This window comes from Manacus candei, unplaced genomic scaffold (assembly GCF_025592945.1).
Source record: "Manacus candei isolate 608988 ecotype Guabito, Panama unplaced genomic scaffold, ASM2559294v1 h1tg000059l, whole genome shotgun sequence".
Lineage (NCBI taxonomy): Eukaryota > Metazoa > Chordata > Aves > Passeriformes > Pipridae > Manacus > Manacus candei.
The window spans coordinates 577,200-600,361 of record NW_026138107.1 but is presented as its reverse complement, the minus strand read 5'-3'; the positions used below and the strand labels follow the sequence as shown (position 1 = coordinate 600,361).

Genomic DNA, 23,162 nt, shown 5'->3' with positions numbered 1-23,162 from the left:
GGGGGCTCATCCTGGAGAAAAGGAGGCTCAGGGGGGACCTTCTGGCTCTGCAACTCCCTGACAGGAGGGGGGAGCCGGGGGGGGGTCCGGCTCTGCTCCCAGGGAACAAGGGACAGGATGAGAGGAAACAGCCTCAAGTTGTGCCAGGGGAGGCTTAGGCTGGATACTGGGAAAACTTCTTCATGGAAAGGGCTGTCAGGCATTGGAAGGGGTTGCCCAGGCAGTGTTGGAGTCCCCATCCCTGGAGGGATTTAAAAGCCCTGTGGATGTGGCACTTGGGGACATGGGTCAGTGGTGGCCTTGGCAGTGCTGGGGAATGGTTGGACTTGATGGCCTTGGAGGGTTTTTCCAACCTAAACAATTCCATGATTTTAGGCAAATATCTGGGAATAACATAACAGTTTGGGACTAAGTTAAAAATGCATTTACATCGTTCCCCTTCGACACAATACATTTAATTGTAACAAAGTATCTATGGGAGAATCAAGGAAGCCACAATCTTTCGGCAAAGCACATGAAAAACCCCACACGTTTTCCAACCTAAACCATTCTGGGATTCTATGACATAAAACACCAGTTTCAAGCCACGGATCTTTAACAGCATGATCACAATGACCTGGGTGAGTTTGTTCTTGTAATTATGTATTTGAACTGGCACTACCTGAACTAAGCTCCTACCTTGTTTTGGGAAAGCTGTACATATTTACATATTTATCAGTTCTACAATTTTCCAAGGAATGAGCAAAAGGTACCACCTGGTGTAGGGATTCAAACAGGCTGTGAGCACAGGGGGGAAACACTGAGGATTTAAAGCAAAATATTCTTAACCACAGTGGCTTGACTGGCCCACTTAGATCCAAGCATGTGTGTGAGGTGCAGAGTTGCTTCCCACACACTTTAGGAAAAAATTCCAGGCTTCACAGGAGTTCCTGCCTCATCCTGTGACCTGATGGTCAGCATTTTCAAAGTACTTCATAAAGGAAAGAAATTACTTTATTTGCTTTTTTTTATGTAGAGGGTTAAGTCCACAGACTTCAGCAAAACTAAAACTAATAATAGCAAAATTTGTTCCCTTGACAGCACAGAATTCTTTAAAGAAAATGGTTTTATCTTGTTTAATTTTAAAGGTATAAAATCAGGAGAGGTTTAACAGTGATTATTGTCTGTAACACCCCAACACCAAGCAGTAAGAGTATTTTGCACACCAATTGCCACTACAAACCCAACTATGCACAGGCAAAATCTATGTGACTCCAGCTACCACCCATCTGTGGTGGAAGTAAAGAGTAACCAAGGATAATCGTTAATTTGTTGGGATTTAATCACTCTGTAGTTGCTGATCAGAGTACAAGGAGTTTCTTCATCAGGGAATGAGTTTTCTTTAAGAAGCATCTCCTCAGTGGAGGTGGGAAAGAATGGTAAATCAAGCAGTCTGCCAGTCAAAAAAATTTCATTGTTTTCATTGACTGCAGACTTTTATTTTTGGCTTCAAACTACCAGACAACTGGATTCTGTGGTCAGCTATTATGGCATATACTGTAAAAAAACATTACTTCCAAAGAGAAGAGGGGAAAAAAAAAAAACAGAAGGAAAAAAACCCAGTAGCATTATGAAGAGGATTATTTTAGAGCAGTTGAATTCAGTTGCCTTACTATAAATTTATTATCAATCAGTCCCACAGACTTGAACAAAACCACAATTACCAGAAGGCAGCAAAAGTTGCTTCCTGACAGCAGTGAACTTTGAAGAACGTGGTCTTATCCCCTTTTAGTTTAACAGCATCACCATACAAGAGGTTTCAAAGTGGTAGTGACTTTTCTTAAAGTGTCTCAACATGGCAAGAGGAAACATTCTGCATACAAACTGTAATTACAAACATACCAGGACACCTGCCCTTGTTATGGTAAGAAAAAGACCCAAACCAAAGCAGACAACCACCCCCTTTAAAAAACGAGGTAGAAAAAAAACCCAAAGGAGCAGCTTTCCTGACTATTTTTCCTCATAGGAAGGCCTTTTTTCTTTGCCATTGAATACAAAACAGGAGAACCAGCCCATTTAGTCAATTCATACTGTGGGAATGCTGATTTTAATGGACTAGTTGGAGGAAAGACATCAAAGAACATAAGGCTGCATATGATTTATTGTACCACTTTAAAAATGTACCACGTTAAGGCAACATAAAAGCTGCTCATTTTTATGTCTTTCCACTAAAGGCCCATGCACACTATTCCTGAACCAGCAACTCATTAATAACTCCAGGGAAGGAACAAAGCTGAACAGTAAATATTAAGCACATGATTTTCAGCAAGTTCTGCTTTAGTTAACTTGCAAGTTTTCCATCAGAAAATAATTGTAACTAATACCACTGCTAAGGAGGAGGTTGCATTCTTGGTAGCAACTCATAGGAGAGCCAGACAAACACAAGGTCTGCCTAGACTGAGAGTTAAGGCTCCAAAGTAAACTTCACAGCTCTTCATCGTAACAATAACTAAAAAAGTCATCCAGAAAAGCTGTATTGTGTTTTTCCAATATCCAAACATTATTCAGATTGATAAGTCAGCCACTTGAAAGGTAGAAGTGTAAGATTTAAAGAGGTTTTATACAATTTTAATTCAGCTCCCAGAAGTCCATTCTGTGCAACAAATAAAGACCCATGAAGGGAAAAAAAAAAAAAAAGAACGTGCAGGAGTGTGAAATTGGAGCACCAAGTACTTCCAAATGGTTGAAACCAGAAATTTCTCAGCAGAAACTTCTGTCAGATGATATCACAATAAACCTTTTACGGCAGAAAGCATGAGGCAACCTAAAACTAAACTGCTGGTAACTTTCCCTTTTACTATCACTTATGTATATACCACTTATCTCCTACCACTCCCAGACTGTGAAAGGCCCCAGTGGACTCCCTTACCTGCCAAATAGCTGAGACTGGCTCTGGCTGTTACTATCACTCCTGGCAGGGGAGTCACAGGGATTCACCATCAGCTCATTGCTGATCACTGACAGCTGATTCAGAATCAGGGTTTGTGAATACACAGACCAGAGTTAGTTACACCTAATATTTCCTCTTAATACTTGCTAATTATTAAGAAAATCAACATTACATGAGGAAGAACAAACAGCCCAGAAGAGCAGAATGTTACACTTCTAGCAGCCAGCTCTGCTTTGACCACATGCTTTTCCACTCATATTTGGATGGTTAAAACAGCAGTTTTAAGCAATCCCACCTTTTAGCCCAACAGTCTGCTGTGGCCCCCCAAAAAATCAATCCCTCACTATGCCAGAATTGTTTTGTGGCGCCAAGGTATGAATCACTCTAGGGAATTAACTCAGCTGAAAAAACAAACACTTTTTTTTTGGCCGTGTTATTTTTCAGACAGATTAGTTCCTGATTAAACCCACAACAGAACCAGATAAACACTGGAAGAGATAGTGAAAGGGCAAGAGCATCTTGCATCAGTGTTGCTGACAGAGACACAGTGACTTCGCAGTCAGAAGGTATTTGGCAAACCTTATTCCCCAGAGAAAACTACCTCGTGTTCTTCACAGAAACAGATCAAGAAGTTAACAGGACTGAAAAAATAAACCTAGTAAAGAAGGCATGGCTGAGGAAATGAGCAATGCTGAAGAGAGATTAAGACACATAGGGCTAGGGAGAGAAACCAAAGGAGAGAACCAGGAAGACGAGAAATGGATGAGTAGAGGAAGAACACAACCAAACTGAAAGGGAAAAGAGGGAAAAGCAAAATAAGGATGCAGAAGAGAGTACAAAAGTGCCAAGACAAGCAAAGTAAAAGAAAAATGAAGACAGACAGCAGAGCATAGAGAGTGGTGCCATTATAATACAAGATACAGTGTCATGTCCTTGTATTTCTCAGAGCAGAAAGACAGTAATTCCCCATCTCTCAAGCCAAGCCCTAGGCTTCTGATTTAGAAGATTAAAAGACTATTGTTCCTCAGAAAATCCAGCTCAGTTTGGCACCTGGGACCAGCAGCACCTGGACTAACTTGGAACAGCTCCTGTAAAGCAAAGCACTAGTCACACGTCCCTCCCCAGGGAAAGCAAGCATGGAAAAGTGTTAGAAACCCTACAAACTTCACTTACACAGATTCAGATTCCCCTTAGATGTCTTCCTTGCAGGTACTGATTCCTTGCTATGGCCAAGGTTTCTTGAACAAGGTGAACATGCCAGGCACCTGCTGCTGAAAGGAGGAAATCTACCCCAGCCCCACCCCAGCAACTTCCCCACATTGTTGGTTTTTCCTTGGATATTTTGGCTTTGGTTGATTGCTTTTCCTACTAACATGCATTTTCCCACTGCCTTCTCTTCTCATGTATTTCTCCCCCTCTTTCTCTGGGATACTGCTCTATGTGGAACAGAATTATGTCCAAAGCAGCATCCAGAAAAGACAACCCTCTTCTCCTTGGGGATCATATTAGTCCCATCTTTGCAAAAACTCTAGAGTATCACCATTTACCTCCACAAAAACAACCCACAATACTTACATGGCTCCCAATAACACTTGCAAACAGTCACTAATTTTGCAACAGAAAAAGTAAATTTAAAAAGAGAAGAAAACTTTAAAACTCTGTCCCATTCAACTGACTCCCTTCCACAAGTCACGAACCAGCATCTTGCTCCTGACAAAGGTATGACCTACACTCAGGCTTCATTAAAAACAGAGTTAACTTGACAAATTGCAAGCTTCTAGTCTCAGAGATGAATATTGACCTCTATTGTTCTGTTCCTGCAGGCAAGGTTATCTGATACAGACAGTGGCTGAGGGTGCCAACATCACCCAAAATCACTTGTCAAATGGCTCTCTCAGATAGATGTGCAAGTTAATGGGAAATTTCTGTTTCCCTCCAATTATTAAGCTGCAGAAAAAGATGCCTCTAAAAATATTTCTCCTCCAGCTGCCAGGCAAGAGCACCATCTGGTGTTCAGCTAATTAAAGCTTTCAACCTGAGTTTGGATCATTTTTGTTGTTGTTGCTTGCTTTGTTTTTTATTATATTTACTGCTTGGGGTTGTTTTTTTGTTTGTTTGTTTAGTTAGGTTTTTGCTTTGTTCAGTTGGGTGGGGTTTATTTTTAGAAAATTTACTCTGTGCTGGATCTGATTCTGTGAATAGCAAAGCAAACTACGAAAAACTCTTTAACTTCCACAGAGGAAGGAAAAAGAGTAGAACCACTCAAAGAAATTGCTGGGGGTTTATATATAACTATTTTCCCCTAAAAAAACCCAAACAATAGAGTATTATATAACTTGGAATATTGTACATCTTCTTAGCCATGGGTAGGCCATAAATAATTCATGTCTCATCAGGGATCTTAGAGGAAATACAATTGTTCCCTCACACACTCCCAATTACAAAACATCCTTCACAAGCTTTACAGCCCTCCACAGCACTGCACCTTCTTCCTAACCTCTGGCTATTCTCTCCAGGCAGAAGCCAAAACACTTCTTCCTCCTCACTCTTCACAAAAATAGCACCTAGTAAATGCCTCAGAGTTATTTACCTTAACCCATTTTCCACTCCAGCTGTCTGAACTTTCACTTATTCACAGAAAAGCATCAGGTCACTGTTGTAAAAGGTAAAAGCAGTTTAAGTAACACTTAAAGGTGTTAAATAGTATCAGATTGTTCTTGTAAGAATGATTATCAGCACAGAGGCCAAGGAATTTAGCAATGTTGGGTTAACAGAAGTCACAAGGACTTATATTCTCTGTTCCTGGAGGTGTGCTATGGATCCTCTCAAAAATACTAATTCTATTTATATCCACACCACTTGCTGGAATGAAAAGATGTTCAAAGCTTGAATTTTAGATATTTAGAAAATATCTGTACGAACACAACATGCCAAACTTCTTTTTAAAATGTAAAAGAAGGTGAAAAAAAGCCATAGAGACTAAAAAACTAAACAGCTAACATATAATTAAATCATGGAAGACGTAAAATTCACTGTAAGTTGAGAGGAAACATCAAGAGTTGGAATATTCAGCAAGTCCAGTCACCCCAGAGGCTACACCAAAGAAAAAGAAAGCTTCCTAAAACAACAAGGAAAAGAAAAAATTTTCCCCCAACACTACAGACCCTATTTCAGATCTTTCCCAGGAGAATGAATAGCAATTACAGCCATCATGAAGAAGAAAGAAACCCACATGAATGGAAAAGTTGGTGGAAAACATTTCCAAACTTAGGAGCAACAGCCTATTCTACACAGGCATTTATTCCTATGCTACTTAAAACAGGAACAATCAACATAACCACTCATTTGCTTTTGGACTTGTCACTTCTATAAATATATCTTTTAAGTTTAGTTCTTCAGCACCCTCTTACCTGTTTGTTGGAGTGGTGAAGCTAAAAGACAGCAGTTGATTCCAGAACGGGTCATTCTCAGAGATGGGCTCTGCTCCTGACAATTTTTTTAAGTACTCGTTTTCTGGAAGCTCACTGATGCTGCTGCTGTTTGCTCCCATCTTCTTTGTTTGGCAAATCTCTTTCTAAACGTTCATTTCTTTGAGGAAATAAAAAAGAAGAAGAGAGAAACGTAAGTCTCTTGTACAAATAAGGAATATATGGATCCTAAATTAGACAGCACTAAAGCTTTAGTTCATTCCCTTGAAAAATCACTGAGACGTAGAAATCACGTGCAGAGGAAGACTTTAGACTTTCTTTCAAAAACTTAGGAGAATGACATCCTCATCCAAGGAAGTTAGATGTTTCTGTGGTATATATTTCAGTCATCATCTCACTTGGATTTAAGTATATCACACTCAGGACAGTTTTATCAGTACCAGGGCTGCTACCAGTGGGGGAATCTGCAAAGAATCCACAGTTTTAACAGGGGTGACAGGTTGACAAGCAATTCAGGAATACATTTTCAAACTGAATACGCACAGACAGAACATGGCTGCTTCTGTAAAGATGCAGTGTGCCACCAAGGATCGACACCTTGAAAGCTCCTGCCTTGCCAGAGAAAGCACAGCTATTGTTGTGCTGTTATCCAGCAAGGAAATGTACTACTGGACCATCTCTGTAAAATAACGTGGTTGTTCCTGGGCAACTACTTCAAAGGGGAAAAGATAAAAAATAAACCCATCGGAAACACAACTGCTTTTTGAAAGAACAGTGCAGAAGTTGGCACTCCAAATCCTCTTTTCATTACTAGCTGTGTTGTACTTGATCTGTGCAAAGAATGAGGTTTCAGTTCTTCATGCAGCTTATCACTGCTTCTCATCTTTATAAACAACTTAATTAAAGAAAAAAAAAAAAAAACACCACGATGCTATCGACTATGTGCCAGGGATGATTCCAAGTATCTTACATCTTTCCAGGATATCAGATTCAATAATCTTCCATCTTTTGGGAAGAAATAACTGTGACTGATAGCTTTAAGAGTTTATATGAAAAAAAAAGCATTCCCAAGATAAAAGTGCTGCGCAACATATTACTGTGCAAGCCAAACAGTTACTCCTGAGCTGGCATAAGACACAAGAACAGGGACAGCTACCTTAGGAGACTCAAGCTACTACCCATCAGCAACTCTTCCCTTGACAAAGATACAGGATCTGTTTCATGAATCACTCCAGTACTGATTCTCTCGACTTTGCAGTAGCAATTACTTCCAGAAATGACAATTCTAGCAGAAGTTAATATTAATAAAGAACAGTATAAATATGAGGAAAGCTTACTAAGAACAAAGAAAGATATGCAAGGAAAAGCTGCAATGTTTGCAGCCATCGTGGAGGTGCCTGAAGAACTTCTCTCTCATATTTAGAGCATATGTACAGTACCTAAATATTTCAGAAACAACAAAATGCCAGTACAGAGAGTAGAATATAAGATATATTAAGCAGTAGAAGGTGAAATGCTACAAGAATGAGGACATTGTTTATTATTTTCTAAATTTTATTTGTAGGGGACTCTACTGGCTGGAAATACACCACTCCACACTCCTTCCCTCCATTCCAGCACTGTCACTATCAGCTGCTCTAGAGGACAGGATACTGAAAGATGAAACCTTTACAATGACTCAGTATCTCTTCTCCTTCAACAACTCCACCACCATAACTCTGCCAAAATGCACCTAGGGAGCTCTTTGTTTTTATGGGACAGTTGGGTTTTCACCACCTCCCTTTAGACCTGACCCAATGCAATAACCTTACAACTTTATATACACCTCCCTTAGCAAAAAGCTCTAAAGACACTGCCTACAGCACTTGAAAAAGCTGGCTTTGTCACAGGGGCTACCTGCAGGAAGAGAAATTTAAAGTAGCCTAGGAGTGAAAATGGGACTTTGTGCCAGGGAATTCTGTGGAAAAGCATTAAAGGACTATAAAATGTAATTAGTCTAAGAGGATTTCCAGAACTTTGGTCGAATACTTACTCACAGGACCAAATGAGTGCATCTTAACCTGAACACAAATTTTGCCACCTCAAAGAAAAAATCCCCTGAATCAGTGTATTCTGCCTTCGAAACAATGCCAATGAATACTAAAGCTATAGAATAAAGTAGAAGAGAAACCAATTTGTGTAATATCTGAGAATACTGGATGATCACTTTGTAAAAGAATCGAGGTTGAGCTAGTACATGGACATCTCAGCTCTGCATCCCCTCGTTTCACAGAATCACAGGATGGTTTGGGTTGGAGGGGACGTTAAAGCTCATCTTGTTCCACCCCCTGCCATGGGCAGGGACACCTTCCACTATCCCAGGTTGCTCCAAGCCTTGTCCAACCTGAACACATTTCCAACATGTTCAACTACCACAGAAGCCAACAACAACACTGTTGGCCCTGGACCCATATTTTGACTCAGGTCCCTTCCCTGCACCTTTAAATGACTTAGAGGCCCTACATTTAAACCATTACTTCTTGGAGAAAAGACAAGTCTGGTCTGTGTCTGCTTCATGTTCCCATTGTCTGCTCATGTTTTCCAGTCCACTTGCTCCAGGAGGAACACCTAAGGGAGAAGAGAACCAAGAGGCAGTTGGAGCCCTGCCTTCAAATCCCTCCACCTTAACCTGGAACTCTTGAGTTCCCCATGTCAGAGCATTGACAGCATCCAAAATCCTTAGCCTGTTCTCCTAAGATGAGTAACTATATTCTTTGTTTCCCAAACTATTCTTACAGCTTGCTGCAGCTCCCCAGAGCCCCCCATTTAACCCACTTTCCCAGAAATATGAGAGCAATGGGAACAGGTTGCATGCTAATTCTTGAAAAAGAGTCTGCATACTTTCCAGATTTCCAACAGTATCCCAGCAGGTTAAATTCCATTAACACAAATCCAAAACAAATAGTGCTTTAACTGCAAGTCTCAGCAAAATATTTGCCATGTTTTTTTTTCAGAGTCAGTGTCAAATTGCAGTGCCCAAAAACACACCCAGTTCCGTGGCCACAGCCACACTCTCGAGCAACAGGACGAGCTGCTGGTTGGAATTCCTAGTGAGCTCCCCAGCCCTAATGCCCAGTTGGCTCTTTCCAAACTGCAGAGAACATGTTTGACTCCACAGCCCTGCCCTGAAGTGACAGGAAAACGAGGCACTGGCTGACTATTTTCTCCTCTAGATGAAATAAACACCAAGCCATTGAGATCTGTGAAAAGAATGTGATTGCTAGTTTGAGCTCCAGATAGTAGTTTGTAGATAAGTGGACTTGGCAAGCTTTGCCTTCCACTCATTTGGGAGCCAACAAATCTTGGAGCAATCAAACGTGGCTTTTTCTCTCTTTGTTATATCCCAGGAGGTTTTTTTCCCTCTTGTAAGAACATTATATTCACTATACTCCTCCAAAGTAAAAATCTCAGCAAGTTCTAGACGACCACACTTACAAACAACATAAAACAGGTGTAACAGAGTGGACTCCTTCCTAACTCCTTCCACCAGGACCTTGTGTTATCTCAAAGCTTGCTGAAGTGCTCTGCAAGGACTTTTTGATGCAGCCTGAGCACCTTCAGCTCCTACAACTTGAGCAGCCACAGGCCCTGCTTTAAATAAGCAAGACATTTTTGAGGAACTCCAGCCACCAGGTGACTCAGGAAACAAATCCCTCCTCAAGAGTTCATGAATATCCTACAGCAAAAATGTCCAAAAATAACTACAATTAGAATAAACATTATCAACATTTCACTTCCAGGCATTTTAACAACAGTAACAGATTAACCCCAATGTTTTAACTTATCTGGTTACATTCTAGCCATGATCTCGAATACATTTCCAAGACAGATGTTACTACACAATATTAAATTAAATGCTAGTCACCACCTTAAATCATTTTCAAACATGCTATTAAATGTTTCTTTTAGAAACAGCTGCCTTTGGCTGAAAAGGCCACTCAAATGTAACACACAGCCACTTAAATGTGGACATTGCTCTTGACTAAGAGGTGCTATTGCTGTGCCTGAATGCTGGTTAAGGCAGTAGAGGTTCAACTGCCCTATAAAGTCTTTAAACAACATAAAAGTTTGATCAGTATTTGGAACACAATTACAACACTATGTTTTAGATAGTATTTAAAATTTATTTATCCATAATTTTCCCTACTTTGACTTGACTTCCATAACAGCCCCCGCTGTATAGAAGGGCTGCTCCAGGGGATTCCAAAGTCACTGCAAAAAACAAGGTTGAACAGCTTCTGCTTCCTCACATGCTGAAGTGCAACACACCCAAGAAACACCAAATCATGGCAAATCCTCTTTCACTCCAGAAAAGTCAGTCCTTACCCCAGCAGTAAATTACCAACGAAATCTAATTTTTTTTAACTTGAAATACACTAAATAAATGCATAGTTCATTAAAATTAAAAAAAAAAAGTTAAATCTCCTCTTGAAAATCAAATCTAATTATCTGCTAAAAAAAAAAAAAAAAGGAAAAAAGGAAAAGAAAAGAAATTCAAACACAACTTATTAGCAACTCATTCAGTTTAAATCAGTGTTATTACACCCCTGTAGAACCACAGCCTGGTCTGCAAGTGTCATGCTCTATTATACCCAACATATGTTCAGTCCCAGAACTTGGCTCCACGATGCAGCAGCAGATGCTCCACAGCAACACAAGGGAGTTTGTTTTGCACATCAGGACTCATTCCAACCTCAAATTGCTAAGGGCAGATATAAATCCCGAATTTACTGTTTCTTCTAAAAGATTTTAGTATTAATTATTAACAGTGTTTACAAGAATATATTTTTTCCTCTGAAAGTTAAAAGCAATTCAGCAATAGATACCTGCTGGGTCTGTGCTCATAAGTGTAAGTGAAGGCACAGATGTGTACTACTGAACTTGGGAAAAAACTCGTCATGCTCTCTAAACTTTCTATTTAAATAATTTTAGACAAGTAATTATAGTTCCTTTCAGGATTAAATCTTCTACTGGTCTCACAACCTAACTGCCAGTGCTGACATTTTGTTAATCTGTCCAGCACAGCCAGCTCCCCCTTCCAAAACTATCCTTCCCATGACTGTGTGGCTGAGTTTGCAGACAACATGAATAATATAGATGATATATATTTTTTCCTAACATGAAACTTCCCACAGAGTTATGAGACTACTGCATTATATATATATGATTCTCCATGCAACAGAAGACACAGAAGTTATATTAACAGTATGCATTATTCAGCCCCAATATGTGAATTTTACTGTCCACACAGCATATTTGAATTCTGACTACTCATTCATATTACAGTAATATTCCACTGGAACACAGACTGGTTTGACTGGGAAGGGACCTTAAAGCTCTCCTCATTCCACCCCCTGCCATGGGCAGGGACACCTTACACTAGCCCAGGTTGCTCCAAGCCCCGTCCAACCTGCCCTTGGACACTCCCAGGGATCCAGGACCAGCCACAGCTTCTCTGGGCAGCCTGTGCCAGGGCCTCCCCACCCTCACAGGGAAGGATATTTAGACCCAAGGATCCAATGCTTTATGGACTAAATATCATACACAACTTGCCAGCAGTGCATCCACAGCTAAAGAACAGTCTAAAAAACCCAAAGTTACACCTTATAGATGTATATTCCTGTGCAGGATCAGAGTGAGTTGTCTGAAGCAGCTGCACAGCCTCGAAGTCTCTTTCTATTTGTTTAATGTGTTTCAACTTGCTTTACTAGAGCAGGAAAAGCTGCAGTAAACCAGAAGCCCTGCTTATTTTGCCATCTTTATGAAGATACTCACCTTCCTGCTCCCCGTAAACCAGCTTTTGCAACTCACTAACCTACTTCTGTCACAGCCTCAATATTCTGTCCTAGCTTATTCCCTAATACAGGATTTTATTCCTATTAAAATATCCCTATTTTCCACCCAACACACAAAATATCTCAAAACTTCTCTAGGGCCTCTGAAAGGCAGGTAGGGAGGTAGTCAAACCAAAGACAGATCAAATTAAGTGCCAGCTGATCTGGGCAAGATCTTGCATGTACTGCTTTAATACTCACCCCTCTGCACCTCAGCTTCACTAAACCTGTCCCGTGTTTCATCACATCCCAATGACTGCAAAATCTTCATGACCTAAGAGATCTTATTTCTGCCCATCAGTAAACAAACCACAGAACACTCCAGGGCCCAAGAAAACGTAACAAATAAAACAATATGCAAAAAGAAACAACATCACCTGGTCCTCCACTGTACCTTAGGATCAGAATCTTTGTACGGATTAACTGCTGACAGAAATACCAACGGGCTCCATACAAAGCAATTTTCCCAGAGAAACTGGAACTGGGTACCACACCTACCCAAAGGAACCAGAATAGGAGTCACAGATATTAACTGCTATGACAGGACAAGGGGGAGTGGCTTCCCACTGCCAGAGGGCAGGGTTAGATGGGATATTGGGAAGGAATTCCTCCCTGTGAGGGTGCTGAGGCCCTGGCACAGGTTTCCCAGAGAAGCTGTGGCTGCCCCATCCCTGGAAGTGTTGAAGGCCAGGTTGGACAGGGCTTGGAGCAACCTGGGCTAGTGGAAGGTGTCCCTGCCCATGGCAGGGGGTGGAACTGGATGAGCTTTAAGGTCCCTTTCAACCCAAACCATTCTGGGATTGTATGGAATGAGCACAGACACTGTAAAACTGAAGAGATTTGATTTCAGGAGCTGACCTACAGTTTCTCTTACCTACATAAGGCCTTCTGCTCCATTCCAGGAAAGAAGGCAACAGTAAGCAGACCCTGTAATTCAAATCACAGCTATGTTAGCTCTCCAAATCTCCTAATCACTCTCCGAAAAACAGGGTGACAAAGCTCCCTCAATAAGGACAGCTTTGCAGCTTCCCAGGCATACTCAGTGTTTATGCACCTGCACTGCCTGGGCAACTGTTTTGAAGAAGTTTTGGTGCTGTCACCAAGGCTCGAAAAAATAAAAAAAAGAAAAAGAAAAAAAACAAGAAATGAAATTTTATCTTTCTGCAAAGATAAAAGGCAGTTACGCAAATATTTCATTAATACCAAGGAATCATTCACTAGTTTTCACACAAAAAGAGGCACAAAAGTTTAAGAACTTTGTTTCTACCAATTAAATCGGTAACATTCTGCTAAACAAAACTAATGATGCAGAAATACACAGCAATGTGTATTTCTCCTTTTACTCATGACTGTAAAAGGAATCTTTAGGGGAAAAAAAAAATCTTTACAATCCTCGGACTTTAGGATTTTTTGCCATTTTAAATCAGAGGAGAGCACTGAAATAATCTTTGTTTTTAAAGCATGTTAAAGAGTCAAAATATTTCAGCTATAACTCAGTGCCTGGCAATCATCAAATAGAGTCAAACCACTGTTAAGAATTCACCTTCTCTGATACCCTAGTCACTTACAACCAAACTACCTGGGAGATTTCAGAATGGAATAAATGTGTTCTTCATGACCAATTTAAAAAGTTTCCTACTGTTTTTAAGTTAACGACTGATGCAGAAAAGACTGTTTCTGCTCACTTTACTTTTCACTGATGTGCAATTTTTCTTCCCTTTTCTGCAGCATATTTGGCGACAACTCCTTTCTCCAATTCCCTTTATCCACCCCCTTCACTTTTTCACACTGCAACTGTTGAGACACATACAAGCACCCAAAAAAAAACCCCTGAAACCAAAAAAAAAGAAAAAAAATAAGGTTTTGCGAGAAGTAGCAGACTTTTGTGAAAAATACAACATGACCATGATGGGGTCTATCCTTGCAACTTGGGGGCCAACACCATCTTTCCTGGTTTTCTAGATAATTATCCATTTCTCCTCTACCCAGAACTTTTCACACACTACCAAGTTTGATGGCTACTGCCTGGGGTTGTGAAAGTCTGTACCTACAACCCTTCAACTTAACCTTTGCAGCAGCACAGCACAGTAACCATTCACCAGGTACAAAAGTACCTTCCCTGAAAGTACCTAAGTACTTTAGGACAGAAGCACTTCTGGACAGCAGTAAGAAATGCCACAGGATTATGAAGTGGTCCCCATAAACCTTAAGTACAAGGAAAATAAAAACATCCATCTTCAGGTCTTAAGGCAGCTCCCAATATAAATTATCTGACTTGTCCACTGTTTATTCTGCTGGATGAACAAGCACAGCATCCCTTTTGGTCCTCCTGGACTATTCTACTGCCTTCCTCTTCTGCAGCAAGAGCCTGAATAAAGCAGCACTGCAGTGACAGTAGCATGGTCCTTCTGGCTTCCACTGAAGCCTGGGGAGTCCTGCACGTAGCAGAAGTGATTTATCTTGATAGATTTACTGCAGGCAGAGAAGGCCCCTCACAGGGAGGGCACGCAGCTGAAAAAACGGGTGACGATGCTGTGTTTTCTGCTCCAGTTCCTTTTCCACAGCATTTTCGTGGGAGTCAGTCGTCAATAAAAGCCTAATTCTGAAGAGCACAATCTGCTTCCTTCACATCCCACCTACGGGACAGTCGTTCTGCTCCCAAACGAAGAAGGGATTTTTCAAGACCTTCACAGTGAGGCAGAGTATTTCAAGCAGAAGGAATCGGATGTGAGCGAGCCCGGATGCTGTGGTGGTTGCCCGGACTGCTCCACAAGAGATGCTATAAATCACCTCTGTCTTTGACAGTTCACCCTACACGGTTTGTCGTGTTGCAATGGAGCATTCTGAAAGGAGGTGACAGAAAAACGAAAACCTGAATTCTATACACGAGACTGACATGTACAGCTGGTCTGCTTTCTCAGTGCCATCACGGAAGCTTCACACATTTTAATTCATTCTTTATAGTAACATGCAATCACTAACCACCAGGTTACTGGTGATCCAAACAGCTAATGTCTGATCATCAAACCTACTAATTTTGATAAGGAGATGCCCGTTTAATAATCTCAAAAAAGCTTATTTCAAATGAACTACTAGTCACCCTCACTAGTCACCTTCACAGCCTCACCCTGAAATGGAACTACTGACTCACAGGTGAAAAAAAAACCAGCCTTGCTCAAATCTCTTTTCTCTAAAGTTATTCAAGATCCAAAGAAGCCTGACACAAAAATACCATTCCAACCTTTTGCCTCATAACAAAATCTTGTGATACTGCTCTAAAACATATGAAAATGTTACGTGATGGCACCGAACACCAATAAAGTAAATGTATGCTTGTGACAAACAATAATCCTGTTTCGAAGACCTAAACCCCCAAATTGTTGTATTGCCACCCACCAAGTATTGGTCTCTCCATTAACACACAATCATTAGGTGACACAACTAATTTATGTTAAGCTTTTTGTCCTCTCTGTCCTCAGTCACCATGTTTTGTCAGGGGTAGGACAGCGGGTACGTGTTCAATCTCTGGAAGGAGTTTTTTGAATCCCACAAACACCTTTCTGTTAAGAAGTTCAGAGAGCTGCCATTTAACTTTTACAAGTAAATAAACATTTATAGAATCTAAGGACTTCTTTGTCCAATTCCCACACATGCAGCAAAACATATCTCTAGTTCATGGACACAAAAATCCACAAGATCTGTTAGGGACTCCTCAATTTTGTCCGTTTTTAATGGTGGCAGTTACACGCCCCCACCAAAACACCATACTTGTGGCCTAAAGACACAAAAGCCTCTAAAATTTATGAGGAGCTAACAAAACTTAAAGCTACAAACCTGATAATTTTTCTGACGTAACTCCTACATAACATTCCGTGAAATAATTACTGCACCAATCTGACGAATCTGAGAGTAGAATGACAGAATCAGTTTTAGAAAAACGTCCTGTGACAGAGGGGGAGGAGAGGTGGTGTGGGGGCAATTATAAAAAAAAAGTTACCTCTATCCTTATTCAGACATTCCTACACACCAAGGAAAGGTCAGCACTCAAACACAGCCAGTGTTTTCTGGAGTATATGCAGAAGTAATTTCTTTAATCCAATTAGTAAGCACAGTTAGAAGGGAGGAAGGCTGAGTCAAGCACACCTTACAATTTCCGTGTAAAAGGGTCAGCTTTCTGCACCCGTTATGAAACTGTTACAGGTAAATAACACACTTTGCAAAAGTTTCAAGAAAGGAAAATTAAAATACTATCTCTGCTCTTTGCAGTGGGCAGGTACTTCTGTAAATCTGGTGTTTGCCCTCACCGGTGAGGCTCCTGCTGCCTGCAGGATGGCTGTGCTGGAACTACAAAACAAGACCAACAAACTGAACTTTAAACAAGAGCGTCAAAGGGATATGGAGCTTAAAAAAAAAAAAGACTAATCAAGAATATGCATAAAGAGACCTGACTTGGCATAACTGCACATCAGTAACAATGTTGCTGGTTTTATCTTCTTCCAGCGGCCAAAAAGAGACTTTTAACACCACAAATACAGCAGTGGTCTTCCAAAACACAACCTTACACCAGTACCCTGACAACCTATGATGGATTGCAGTGTCGGAAATTTTGTTCAATATGAGAATGTTTTTGTTGAATCTGTCCCTCTTTTTTTTGTTTGTTTGTTTTAATACTCAGTACACATACCTAAACATCAATTTATAGTAATCCATTCAGTCTTCACCACAATTAAAACAGGCAGCCAGGTTGGATATGACACAAGTCAGGAAAAACCCAGCATGGCTTAATAAACTATGTAGCTTCTTTATGCAAGGAGTGTTAAGATTATTGTTACACACAAAGATTTTCTCCCAGACATAAATAAAACCTGCCTAATGGCCAAAGTAATGTTTCAAAAAGATCATTCAACCACCTTTAAAGCTTCAAACAGGTGCTCTGATGTCCATTGGAAAGTCTGCATTTGTTTCAATATTGGTATATGTTTCTGTATTTCAAAGGTTATACAGTTATTTTGGCATCTGTACTCTTCTTGAATTGGGAATTATGCATATTTTTACAACAGGGCTGTTCGTCTCTGCTTTAGAAGTTTCTCACAGCTAGAAATCTATCCACAGCATAAAAAAGCATGTTGTGCAGAAGGACAAATCTCTTTTTTATGTGTAATAATTTTTTATTATATTACACATCATGATTTACATCACCTATCTCCAGGATCTACTGTAAATGAAACTATACTTGCCAGAGTGTGGGATTACTACAAGGTGCAAGAGGCTTCCCACTCTACAAAATACACTTGGAAGAAATACTGTTATAATCTTTAATCTCCCACTCTGACATCAGCTCATCAGACACCAAACAGGATTTCTTGCTTTTAGTAACTTTTGTCAGTCATCAGCATGTTAAAAACACCTCACCAATGTAAAAAACAAAGTATGTTAAAAACTGCCAGAGGGCAGGGTTAGATGGGATACTGGGAAGGAATTGTTGACTGTGAGGGTGGAGAGGCCCTGGCACAGGTTGCCCAGAGAAGCTGTGGCTGGCCCTGGATCCCTGGAAGTGTCCAAGGCCAGGTTGGACAGAGCTTGGAGCAACCTGGGAGGTGTCCCTGCCCATGGCAGGGGTGGAACGAGATTTTCCTTAAGGTCTCTTCCCTCCCAACCCGTTCTGGGATTCTGTGATCTTGGGATCTTCCCATTAATCTGATAAAAGCACTGGAAGGAAGCACCAGAGCCACCTGAGCTTAGCAATAATTTGCTATAAATACTTTATTGCTGAATTTAGCAGGAAATATCAGGGATTCAAGGCTGTGCCAGTAAAACACCAGCACAGGGCTGGAAGAGGAGGATCTAACGGATGCTCCAGGTAGGTGAGAGTGCTGAGCTGGGTCCATCATTCCCTGGGCCGTCCATGGGCTTCTGCTGATACAGCAGCAACGTGGAAAGGCAACACAGCCTACAGAAAGGACAGCACAAGGCCTTCCCAAGCTCCTGGCAACCCAAGGAGCAAGAATAGTTTTGAAGCCACCCCAACTGGAGCAACTTCAATGGTTTTCAGCTGGGAATTGACACAACGTGGGGTTACACAACCCTGCGTTGGGAAACTGGGCCCAACCACCTGGGAGCCTCTTTCCCCTCCCCTGCACTCCCAAAAGTGATCCGTGCAGGGAATATCAACAGCCTGGTTACTCCTGCAAATACCTCCAATGATTAGAGGCGCAGCCCAAACACGTTATCCCTCAGCACAGGCAAGGGGGGAAATCAGATTACGGCCCCGCGAACTCCCTATGCTCAGCACAGAAGATTAAAAAGAATAAATAAGTTTAAAAAAAAAAAAAAACAAAAAACAGTGTTTGGCATGAAGGCAGAGGAGGTAATACAAAGCCTGATAAGAGACAAATTCTGTTTTAAAGTCAAATATGCCTCGCTTTCAATAAATATTGTCTTTCAGAAGCATGAAAACAAGTGGCAGGAGAGAGCAGGAGGTGGAGTGAGCAGACCTGAGATGGTGTAGAGCACCAGAAAACGCTCTCGTTCTCAGGAAGAGGATGGAAAATACACCAATTTATCACCTATGTACAAATAACAAATGTCATTATGAGCACAAAACAAGAAATACGGGTGTGAACCTCTGGCATTCCGGTAATACAGGTGTGAACCTCTGGCATTCTGGTACTGAGGGCACCCAAAGGAACACAGGGGCACCCTGGGGACCCTGAGGGGATCCCTGGATCCCTGTCAAGGGAGCACCTTTGGGCTGGATAAAGGACACAGGCACATCCCAGAGATTCTGTGAGGGATCCTTGGATTCCTAACGGACACAGGCACATCCCAGGGACCCTGTGAGGAATCCTCTGGATCCCTAAGGGGAACAGGCACACTCCAGGGACGCTGTGAGGGATCACTGGATCCCTAAGATACACAGGCACATCCTGTGGACCTGCGAGGGATCCCTGGATGCCTGTCAGGGAGCACCCGGGGGGTGGATAAAGCGACACCGGCACATCCTGGGGACTCTGCCAGAGATCCCTGGATCTCCCCTAAGGGATCCCTGGAGATGCCTCAGCCCGGCCGGGGACACGGCGGTGCTGATGTTACTCTCCGCAGCGCCGGTGCCGACTTACACAAGCGCATCCCTCCCTCTGTCGCGACACGGGCCCGCGCCACGAGGGGACGGTGGCGTTGGGAGAACCGGGGGGAACCTCGGGGGCCCCTCTCGGAGCCGGCGCCCGCCGAGTCCACCCGCAGAGGCCGCGCTTACCGTCGGAGCCGGGTGGGTGCCGGGTCGGTGCCGGGTCAGAGCCGGGTCGGTGCGGGGTCAGTCCCGGGCCCCTCGGCCGCCGCCGCCGCTCCCGGTCCCCTCACGGCCCCTCTCGGTCCCCGCCCGCCTCCACGTCGCCGGCGCGGCCCCGCTGCGCGTGCGCGGAGCGCGCCCGGGGGCTCCCGCGGGGCACGACGGGAGTTGTAGTGCGGGAGGAGGGGTGCGGAGCCCCCGAACCGGGAGCGGGACGTGACCCCAGAGCGTGAGGGGGGAGTTGAGACCCTCTGACCCCTCGGGTCTGACCCCACCTGCAGAGCTGCCTCCTGTTCCCTGGGGAACAACGGCACAGGGACGTGGAGCTGCTGGAGAGAGTCCAGAGGAGGCCACAGAGATGCTCCAAGGGCTGGAGCCCCTCTGCTCTGGAGCCAGGCTGGGAGAGCTGGGGGGGTTCACCTGGAGAAGAGAAGGATCCAGGGAGACCTGAGAGCCCCTTCCAGGGCCTAAAGGGGCTCCAGGAGAGCTGGAGAGGGACTGGGGACAAGGGATGGAGGGACAGGACAAGGGGGAATGGCTTCCCAGTGCCAGAGGGCAGGGTTAGATGGGATATTGGGAAGGAATTGCTGTCTGTGAGGGTGGTGAGGCCCTGGTACAGGTTTCCCAGAGAAGTTGTGTCTGCCCCTGGATCCCTGGAAGTGAAGTCCAAGTTGGATGTGACTTGGAGCAACCATGTCTAGTGGAAGGTGTCCCTGCCCATGGCAGAGGGTAGGACAAGACGGGCTTTAAGGTCCCTTCCGACCCAAACCATTCTGGGATTCTATTCTGTGACTCTATTCTGTGATTCTATGACATGCTCTGCAGACCAAGGCTGGTATTCTCTGAGCAGAACACGATGCAGGTGTGAGCAGAGACCTGCTGGGCAGGTAGGACAGGGGAGCAGCAGCAGCAGCAGACCTGCCTGGCCTGGGATTTGGGTGCAGGACTTGTCCCACTAACCACCTCCCCTCGTGGAAAGGTCCTTCCTTGCATTACAGTCCAATTCCACAGCCTCTGCTTCCCGTGCAGGCTGCAGGTCCAGCTCCTGAGTGAGTCACGGGGTGGCCCATGGCAGGGGGAGTGGAATGAGATGGTCTTTAAGGTTCCTTCCCACCCAAGCCAGTCTGGGATTCATTCTGTGATTCTTTGCTCTGCATCCCACCTTTTCAGTCAGAGGGACACAAGGTAGCTCTGGAAAGTGGGACTAAGAGCTGATGGGACAGATGGAAGGATGAATTACCAGGCCTAGCCTTGCCCTCACACTGCTTTAAGTCATTGCTTCTGCCTCTGGTAACCTCCATCTCTGAGGTGCTTTTTGTGCCACCAGTGGCTGGTTCCAAAGGTACCTGTTCGTTCCCTAGAAATGAAGCCCTTCCCAATGTAGCCCTGAGCAGAGTCCCACATTCCACAAGGTGTGTGATTCCCAGTATCCATCCGGGCTCTTACACGTACCCGTAACCAGGCTGTGCATGCAAACAGCACAGTTGGGGTGTGACCACTGTGCAAACATTGCCACCTTACCGCAAGAATCCTGGCATGGGGTTGGCCCTCACGTCCACACAGTGCTTGATCGGAATGAAGGTGGTGCAATAAGGGTTGTGCAGGATCAACAGGGCAGCTGTAAAGCGCTGTACGCACAGAAAAGGAGCTGTAAAACAATCCCCGGGCCAAGAACGAGAATCGCTACATCTGCCTGTGTATAAATACATCTATTCACAATGTTTCAGATAGTTTATGTTTCAATGCCCCACCTCTGGCAGTGTCCAAGGCCAGGCTGGATGGGGCCGTGGAGCAATCTGTGTCCCTGCCCATGGCAAGGGAATTGGACCACATGATAATTAAGGTCCCTTCCAACCCAAACTAGTCCGTGATTCTAAAACAACAGTGAAAGAAGAATGCAGCACTATCACCTAAAAGCATTCCTAAAGCAAGAGAGTCACTGTGGCAAACATGGCCTTCCAGACCATTTCAATTAAATTACTGCAGTCAGGTTCACTGAAACACAAAAATAATGGCAATCTGCTAAAACCAAAATATGATTTGGTTCAGTGAGCATGTTCTAACAATCAGAAAACCTCACAAGGAAGATAATCCCTTCTTTTATGTCCTTGGAAGTTTAATGAAACAGAATTAGTTCTCACTAAAGGAGATTTAGTTAACCTAAGTGTAAATTAAATTTCTCTTCATTTCCTTCACCTGCAGCCTCTGAAAGGGCCGTTCTTTCAGCAATAATGTTCTGCATTGTACAGAGATCAAGAAGGAATGACTCTGAGGACTGAACTTCAGCAGCAAGTTCAACAGCTCCCCAGAATCCCAGATGAGCCATGATTGCTACATCTGGGTAATAACAGCATATTACGTTAATATCATTACATCAGAATTTAACTGTGTTCTGTGAACACATCTCAGTAAAGATCACTTTGCAGTGAATTTATTATCAGTTTAGACATCCTTAGCAGCTGTTCACATTACACTTAACCTGCCAGAATTTCATTTCCGTTCAGAATCAGGCCCATCAAAATAACCTGCAACATAAAATTTTATTTAAGAGTTTTTTTGCATACACTTGCAGGGGGTTTTTTTTACATGAATTTCAGTTGACTTCTTGGCATCCAGCTACCTGTGCAAACCAACGTGGAAGGCACCACGTCACATTTAGACCTTCCCATTAAGAAAAAAACACTTGAAATTAGTTGATTTGAATTATGGCTTTTCAAATATTTATTTATTTACTGATCCTTCCTCAATAGTATCTAAATAAAGCCAGGTGGTTTTAATTGTGAGGGTCTTAGGACTGGATTTACAGAAGCACTTTGGTCCCTAAAGATGCCAACTCTGCAATTTTCTAAAAGTCTGCAGCATAAATTGAGCTGCTACTTGGTCAAGAAAATTCTGGCAGATGTCCACCTGCCATCATCAGATACCTAAACCTTTTTAAATCTTGTTTTCAGTGAGTAACAAAAATACGGGAATTTTCTCACTTAAATTCACTTGCTATATATTATTTTCATGTGAGGATTTCCTTAATTTCTGTCTACTTCTTCTCCTTAAACAAGGCTTTGTGCACTTCTTTGTATCCCAGATGATCTCCTCCTCTCCTGCCCAGTCTCAGGCAGTTCCTTTGCTTTCACATGATTTTGGTTTTTTTGTTTTTTTTTTTACTGTTCACAACACAACAGGATTATTGACCTATTCTTGGAAAAGAATAGGAACAGAAGAGTTATAACACAAATCTCCTACCAGAGCTTCCAGTGAAGTGCCTCACTGAGGTAAGTTTTGTGATGTAGATTACTCATTTCAGGGTTTAGCTGCAGCTAGTAGAAGTACTGGAACAGCATTCTAGAAAGCATAAACATGTAGTTTCACTTGCATTATCTGCCTCTTTTGGTTTTTGCATTTTTTTTTTTCAGTAGGCCTGGTGTTTAAATACAGGGCTGATACAAAGCTGGAAGCCCAGTGCAGCCTGCAGTCTAATTTACTGTACCCTTTATTTTCCATGTTATTGTCTGATGCACTTCCTTGTGTAATAATATCCTAAATAACTCAAAATAATTCATTACGTACCCTTTATAAATTGACTGCCTAGGTTTACAGATTAAAGGAGCCCCAGTACAGCTCTTGCTCTGCTTTTTGTTGTGCTCACA

The 23,162-nt window shown here is 42.7% G+C and overlaps 1 protein-coding gene and 1 long non-coding RNA gene across 4 annotated transcripts in view; one reads left to right on the top strand and one right to left on the bottom strand.

Annotated features, from left to right (window-relative positions):
* DYM (dymeclin) overlaps positions 1 to 19,634 on the bottom strand; it is a 213,578-nt gene extending 193,944 nt beyond the window's left edge. The window contains exons 1-2 of one of the 3 annotated variants that reach the window (XM_051803671.1): positions 19,486 to 19,634; positions 6,340 to 6,517 (exon numbers count right to left, since the gene is read on the bottom strand). In XM_051803671.1, the coding sequence (XP_051659631.1) occupies positions 6,340 to 6,479 (140 nt within the window). In that variant the 5' untranslated portion in view covers positions 6,480 to 6,517; positions 19,486 to 19,634. The remainder of the gene's footprint in view (positions 1 to 6,339; positions 6,518 to 19,485) is intronic. The other 2 variants (XM_051803670.1, XM_051803672.1) reach the window with 2 other exon arrangements.
* Positions 19,635 to 20,203: 569 nt separating this feature from the next.
* LOC127478307 (uncharacterized) lies at positions 20,204 to 22,787 on the top strand. The gene is made up of 3 exons (XR_007907167.1): positions 20,204 to 20,567; positions 21,721 to 21,859; positions 22,698 to 22,787. It is a non-coding gene; the product is annotated as an uncharacterized LOC127478307 (long non-coding RNA).
* The last annotated feature ends 375 nt before the right edge of the window (positions 22,788 to 23,162 follow it).